General features: G+C 34.8%; 1 protein-coding gene across 1 annotated transcript in view; it reads left to right on the top strand.

Annotated features, from left to right (window-relative positions):
• The first annotated feature begins 2026 nt into the window (after positions 1–2026).
• Positions 2027–7290, top strand: part of slc45a2 (solute carrier family 45 member 2) — a 38041-nt gene continuing 32777 nt past the window's right edge. Inside the window, exons 1-2 of the mRNA XM_056447098.1 lie at positions 2027–2720; positions 4996–5172. Of these exons, the coding sequence (XP_056303073.1) occupies positions 2270–2720; positions 4996–5172 (628 nt within the window). The 5' untranslated portion in view covers positions 2027–2269. The remainder of the gene's footprint in view (positions 2721–4995; positions 5173–7290) is intronic.

The raw sequence follows: 7290 nt of genomic DNA, 5'->3' as shown, positions 1-7290 counted from the left end.
GAATGCAGTATAGGTGAATTGAATAAACTAAATTGGCCATAGTGTGTGTGTGTGTGCGTGTGTGTGTGTGTGTGTGTGTGTGTGTGTGTGTGTGTTTCCCAATACTGGGTTGCAGCTGGAAGGGCATTCCCTGCGTAACCCATATGCTGAAATAGTTGGTATTTCATTTCGCTCTGGCGATCTCTGAAATAGAGACTAAGCTAAAGGAAAATAAATGAATGAGAAAGTACTTTCATGTTGTTTATACTCATACTGTCCCTACCATTCAAATGTCGCAACAGAAATTGAGACTCATCGGACCACGCAAGCTTTCTACAATTTTCTGTTAGCCTTAGTTTTTTTGCTCTCTTCTTCAAAATTCAATGTATTGTGTGTTCAAAGATGGTCTTTTGCAGTTTTTGGTGGTGACAAATGGTTAAGTAAGTTATTTTGTCTTCCTTTCATTTTGTGCTTTACCTTTTGCCTCAACAAGGCATTTTCCGGACTGAAATCCCTCTCACTGGATATTTTCTCCTTTTTGGATGATTTTCTGTAAACCATAGAAGTTATTTTGTGTAAAAATCCCACTAAATCAGCAGATTTTGAAACATTGACCAACCTGTATTGCACCAACAACTGTGCCATGCTAAAAGTCACTTAAAGGGATGGTTAAAAAATTAATAGAATAATGGTTCGAAAAATAGTAATTCTGTTATCATTTACTTCCCCTTTACTTGTTCCAAGACAGATTTTTATTTTTTATTTTTATTTTTTGTTTAACGCAAAAAAAGAATATATTCTGAAGAGTGGTGGAAACATGTGTCCGTTGAACTCTATAACATTTTTTCTTACTATGAAAGTCAATGGTTACAGGGTCCCAACATTCTTTAAAACATCCTGTTTTGTGCTTAACAGAATAACAACAACAGCAAAAAATAAAATAAAAGTCACATAAGACACATAAGAGTCACGAGTGAGTAAGTTATGACAGAATTTTCAGTTTTGGCTCAACTATCGCTTTAAATCACCTTTCTTTCCCATCCTGCATGGTTTGAGCTTCAGCAGATTATATGAACTACTTCTACATGCCTAAATGTATTGAGTTCCTGCCCTGTCCATGTGATTGACTGATTAAATTAACAAGTTATAGGTGCATCTAATAAAGAGGAAACAAGTGATTCTAAAATTGCAGTTTATATTTGGGAGCATGGTGTTTTTTGTGAATTCCTCTAGTGTTTAGTGGCACGATCCTTCAGAAATCATTCTGATATGCTGCTCAAGAAAAATGTATTATATTTTCTGCCAGATGGTATTTAATAATGTGGAAACTGTGATACATATTATGCTTCTTTGGTGAAGAAAAAGTTCAAAAGAATATCCATTTATTTCATTCTTGTGTGAAATCACCGTCCAAATTGAGAACAGAGACTGTACCAAATACAGATCAGGAATCATTTTCTTGCATTTGAAGAGTGTGATAAAACCATAATGACTCTGTCATTCAGTAATTAATTGTTATTACTGTATCTGCCTTCAAACAATGCTGTATTCTCTTGATAGCATTTTTAATCCTGTCCGGTTCTTGGAACAAATCCTCTTAGGAATGAGTTACATAAACATTTTTCCTAACTACTCTAGCTTGAAATGATTCTCATTCACTTGGAGAAATGTGTGGAATGTTGCATTTTAATCCATGTGGCACCATCTGACCGGTTCCCTGTGATCCACAGCTTGGCGTCTATAGATGAAGTCCAAGAGAGAGAGTAGATGATGTTCACTGAGGAGCTCACATGATTCTCGCAGAGACTCGCTGAACGTCTCATGACAGATTTGAGTAAACCCAAGCAGTCGTGTGAATGGAGAAGCAGCGTTGCGTGAGGCGGTGTGCTTTAACTCTACTATAAATTTGTTGCCTTCTTTTTCCAGCCCCTTTTCAAGCCGTCTGCAAAGCAATCACATGGTACGTCACTTGATTTTCCAATCCCAGTGTGCAAGACCACAAAGGAATGTTTGTTAGATCCTTACCATTTCCCCCCAAACGCACTACCATTTCCATTACGTGAACTATGAATTGTTGACGTCTTGTGCTTAACTTTTAACCTATTGTTCACTCCCAGCAGGAGTAGAGAGAAGAGCATCTACAGATCATAATCTCAGTCACGTGCTTACAAGCCAAGCTACAAAAACAGAGGCCAACAAGACCACCACCTCCTTTCCTTCTCAGCTCACAAGTCTTGAGATCCACCGCTCAACTATGCACTAGGAATCAAGAGTTTCACCATCCAGAACCATGACTCTTCTTACTGAAGACCAACCTTGCAGGTTCTCTGCACCGGATAGCCCGGTTGCATCCATGGAGCAATACCCGGTGGACTCGGAACACAAAGAGGACTGTTTGGACACCATGGAAGCATCTGTTTTTGGAGCGGTGGAGCCTCCGAGACGCTCCAGGGGAAGGTTGATTATGCACGGGACGGCCATGTTTGGAAGGGAATTCTGTTACGCTGTTGAGGCTGCATTTGTCACGCCAGTGTTGCTGAGCGTTGGACTTCCCAGACGTCTGTACAGTCTGGTGTGGCTCATAAGCCCCGTTTTGGGTTTTATCCTACAGCCCGTCATCGGTTCGGCGAGCGACTACTGTAGGTCCTCATGGGGCCGAAGGAGACCGTACATACTCTTACTGGGGATTCTGATGTTAGTGGGCATGACTTTATTTCTAAACGGAGATGCGGTCACAACAGGTGGGTGGAGGTGAAGTAAATGATGGATTTGACTTTATTTTGAAGACAGAGCACTAAATATACAAAGGAAGTAGATAAGTTTCAGGGTTCCCACAGGTCATGGGATTTCTGGAATATCAAGAATTTTAAAAGCTCTATTCCAGACAATGAAAGTCAGACTTTTAAAATATTTTTGGTCTAAGTCATGGAATATCAGGGATTTTTGTTTGTCATTTTTATGTATTTGTTTATATTTATCAAAATGCTAATTTCATGTATCAATACAATATTTACAATACAATATTTATTTCTTAAGCATATTTTAACACAACCAAATTGCTGTACATTGGAGTACTAAAGATGTACTGAAGACAAAAGAAAGCAGAATATAGAAGAAACATTTAACAAATAAAAGCAATAAAACAGTAGTAGTAAGAGAGTATTAAAAGTGAGAGAAAATAGATAGGTCTTTAAAACGGACTTAAACACAGGAATGGAGGGGGAAAGTCTAATGTAAATTGGTAGAGTGTTGCAGAGTTTAGGACCAGCAAACGCTCGATCACCTCATATAAAAAAGGTATCATTTTTATGGCATTGTTTGTTATGCTTAGGCTATTCTTTAGCTACATTTTATTCATTCATGTTCGTCAATTGGCAATAACTGGTTATTTAAGGCTGACATTTCAGGATAATATAAATTATAGGATTTAGGAACTTGATATTTGACTTGAAACCCTGAAGTTATTTTAATGTTTCCAGTGCAAATATGCAAAGATTAAATTATGAATTTACCTAATGAAACATTTACCTATTAAACAAAATCAATTACGTTTGTTTTCTGAAAAATTGATAAAAATTGAGTGACTTAGTGCTTAAACTACTGAATAATATCTGCTAATAGGATTAGAAAACTAAATTGAATTTATCTTTTTACGTTTTTTCCCCCTACTGGCACATATTTTCCTTCATTTAAAGTTTATTAGATCTTAATCATAATCAGTTTTTAGAAAACAAGACTTATCTAATTATCTTGTTATCTTTTTACATCTGGTTTAAGATTACTTAGATATTAGTTATGAAAAAAGAACAAAATAGTACTAAATGATTTGTTGCAGTGTTCTTGCTTCTTTTATAAGCATAAATCATATTCAAAGTTTCTCAATTACTTGAGAAACAAAATTATGTAAGATATTAAATCATATTAAAAAGTAGCAAAAGCATTTTTCCTTAAAAGAATAAAATCTAACTGCCCATTGGTGAAGATGATGAAATTTCCCTTAAATGAGTTTTTATGTATTTATTCAGTCTTTTTTAGGCTTTTAGTTCACTTCATTATAACACAAACAAGGCTTTATATATCGAATCTTATTAACTTCTCAAGTAAATATTTTGATTCAAGAATGTTCACGTATTTGACTAGAAAATAAGGAATACATTGAAATCTACATGTCTATAATGTCTACATGTCTACAAATCAAATGTTCAATCCACATAAATTTGTTAAAAGTGTTAAGTTAACTTAGTCGATTTGTGTTGAGACAACATGAATGAATTGTGTGGAACCCTGCATTTTTTTACAGTGTAGCTGTGTTTTCACTTGACTGTTTGTTTTAAAGAAAATGACCAGAACAAAGAGAAATGTATATAAAACTGCAGATGATTACAAAAAATGATGTTTGTTCCTTCAACTGTTTCAAATGATATCAAATACCTTTTTGAAATGACCAAAGAAAATAAGCTTTAAAATCTATTGATGGCATTCGACGCAGGGAAATAACACAGCTGGACTCTTCTTGGAAATTTTATACCGCATTAGACGAGTCTGTTGATTTTCTGTTCCTATCAAATTTCCCATTTAATAGTATAATTCTAGAATTTGAATCGATTAGTCAGAACGCTTTTGGTTCAGTTTTGAAAACTCTTTTTATTAGCATTAGCTGTCTGTGTAGTTCATCCAAAAATGTTAGTTACTCTGTTTATTTACCCTGATGTATCTAAACTTATGAGTTTTTTTTTTCTGTTAAGCACAGAAGATATTTTGAAGAATGTTGTAATCCAGTAATCATTGTATTTGTTGTAATAAAAAAAATACTATGGAAGTCAATGACAACCACTTTCCAACAATCTTCAAAATACAATCTTTTGTGTTCATTTGAGGAAAAAAAAATCTAACAGGTTAGGTACAAGTAGAGGGAATTTTCAGTCTTGAAGTTTCTTAAAGTTGTATACAAAAGTATTTATTAATATTAAGTGCATGTGATAAAACTAAGCAAGATGTTGTGTTTTTCTCCCTCAGCCGTAATATCAGACAGAAATTTAAAAAGGACATGGGCCATCGTGGTGGTGATGTTTGGAGTGGTTTTGTTTGACTTTGCCGCGGACTTCATTGATGGACCCATTAAAGCCTATTTGTTTGATGTGTGTTCTCATCGGGATAAAGAGCGGGGTCTTCATTACCATGCTTTACTCACAGGTAAGAACTAATAATATCCATTTAACTTGGCTTTCTTACAGCAGAAATGTACAAATTACCTGGGCCACTTGGCATTTCTGTGTGGAGTTTGAATGTTCTCACAGTGTTGGTGTGGGTTTCCTTGTGGTACTTCGTTTTCCCCCACAGTCCAAAGACATGTGGTACAGGTGAATTAAATATACTAAATTGGCCATAGTGTATGTGTGTGAATGTGAGAACGTATGGGTGTTTCCCAGTGATGGGTTGCAGCTGGAAGGGCATCTGCTGTGTAAACCATAAACTGGAAAAGTTGGCGGTTCAATCCGCTGTAATGAATAAAGGGACTAAGCCAAAGAACACGAATGAATGAATAAATTAATGAAAAGCATTTATCTTTAAAGAGCTTAAATGTTACCTTGACAGTTTCAGAATATTGCAGTTGCTGTGAATATGTTTGTAAGTGTTTCACATTATGCAGCTTTACATACTGGATAGCATTTTTTTTAACTCGTAGAGCGTTATTGTGAAAGACTGTTGTGTTAGATCCTCTATCACTTGTGTCTTTCCGTTGTACCACAATTCCTTCCTCAGTAACAATCTACTCTATTTAATAGCATGCTTTCCTTTTTGCGGTAATTAAAGAGATAGTTCATTTAAAAATTAAGATTTCACCATTATTTAACTTCATCATTTATCATTTCTTTTTCTGGTAAACACAAAATACGATGTTTTGAAAAATGCTCGTAGCTGGCAATCATTGACTTCTATAGTAATTTTTTTCTTACTATGAAAATCAATGGGTTTCGGCAACCAGCATTCTTTGAAATGACTTCCTTTGTTGTTAACGGAAGAAAGAAACGCTTTAAAAGCACATCAGGGAGAGTAAAAGATGTGTCCGCTGGGTCTTAAAAAGTCTCAGAATGTCTTCAATTTCAAAACCTAAATTCTAGGCCTTAAAAAGTCTTAAATTTACTGACATGATGTGTTGTAGGTCTTAAATTGTTTTAAACAGGTCTTATTCTTTGTCCAAGCACACTTATTCATTTTTGGCTAATACACATCTAATAACCAACAACACATCTAAAAAAAAAAACGTATTTTTTATATTTTTATAAGTTTTTTTTATAGCAAAGAGATTCACAACAGCTGTTAGACATTTTTTACAGCAAAATCCTCAAATTAAATTCCTTAATCAGGAAAAAAATAAACTTAAAGCAATTACACGATTCCTCATGATAATACTGGGCTATTCGAAAAAATCTTAACCCTGTAAAAGTCTAAAATTTCATTCTTTTTGGTTTTAAAAGTCTTGAATTTGACCTGATGAAACCTACAGTGCTATTGTAAAAGGCTATTGTGATTATATATAGATCCTCTATCACTGGTGTCTTTCCTTGGTGCCACAATTCCTTTATCAGAAGTTTGTAACTATATACTTTTTAATAATTGATAGCATGCATTGCTTTTTGTGGTAATTACAGGGATAGTTTATCAAGAAAATTAAATTCACTATATTTACTCCCTTGTTTGAAACCTTTTTGATTTTCTTTTTTTTTGTTGTGCACAAAAGAAGATATTTGGAAAAATGCTGGTATATCTGGCAACCACTGACTTATATATGCATTTTATTTTTCCTACTATGAAAGTCAGTGGGTCTCGGCAACCAGAATTCTTCGAAATGACTTCCTTTGTGGTCAACAGAAGAAAGAAACTCTTAATAAGCACATGAGGGAAAGTAAATGATGAGGTAATTTTCATTTTCAGGTGAACTATCCCTTTAAATCTCATTGCCACCAATCAAATGCAAATCTGATGCATATTTTTTGTTGTGTGTCATTCTGATTCTGTCAATTCTTCCAAAAAAACATGTCATTTTCTCGATGTGCAATTGTTTAAAATGTCCACGCTTCTCTGCAATTACCGCCACATGAATCGTTATGTAATGTAAAGCAGATTGACAGCATTTGTTTCAAAACATTTTCTGTAGGATCGTTTTTAGACTGCATCTACTGTTAAATAATAGGTGGTTGTGTTAAATTGGTTGGCACTATGGCAACAGCCTGTTCCCTTTTTTACCATCTGTAACATAGTCTGAAGAGCTCATTGATACAGTGTTACTGATGTGTTACTAAACACCCG

The sequence above is a fragment of the Danio aesculapii genome, chromosome 21 (assembly GCF_903798145.1).
Source record: "Danio aesculapii chromosome 21, fDanAes4.1, whole genome shotgun sequence".
In the NCBI taxonomy this organism is placed as follows: Eukaryota; Metazoa; Chordata; class Actinopteri; order Cypriniformes; family Danionidae; genus Danio; species Danio aesculapii.
Note: the sequence above shows the minus strand (reverse complement) of the source record. Positions and strands in the feature narration are given on the sequence as shown.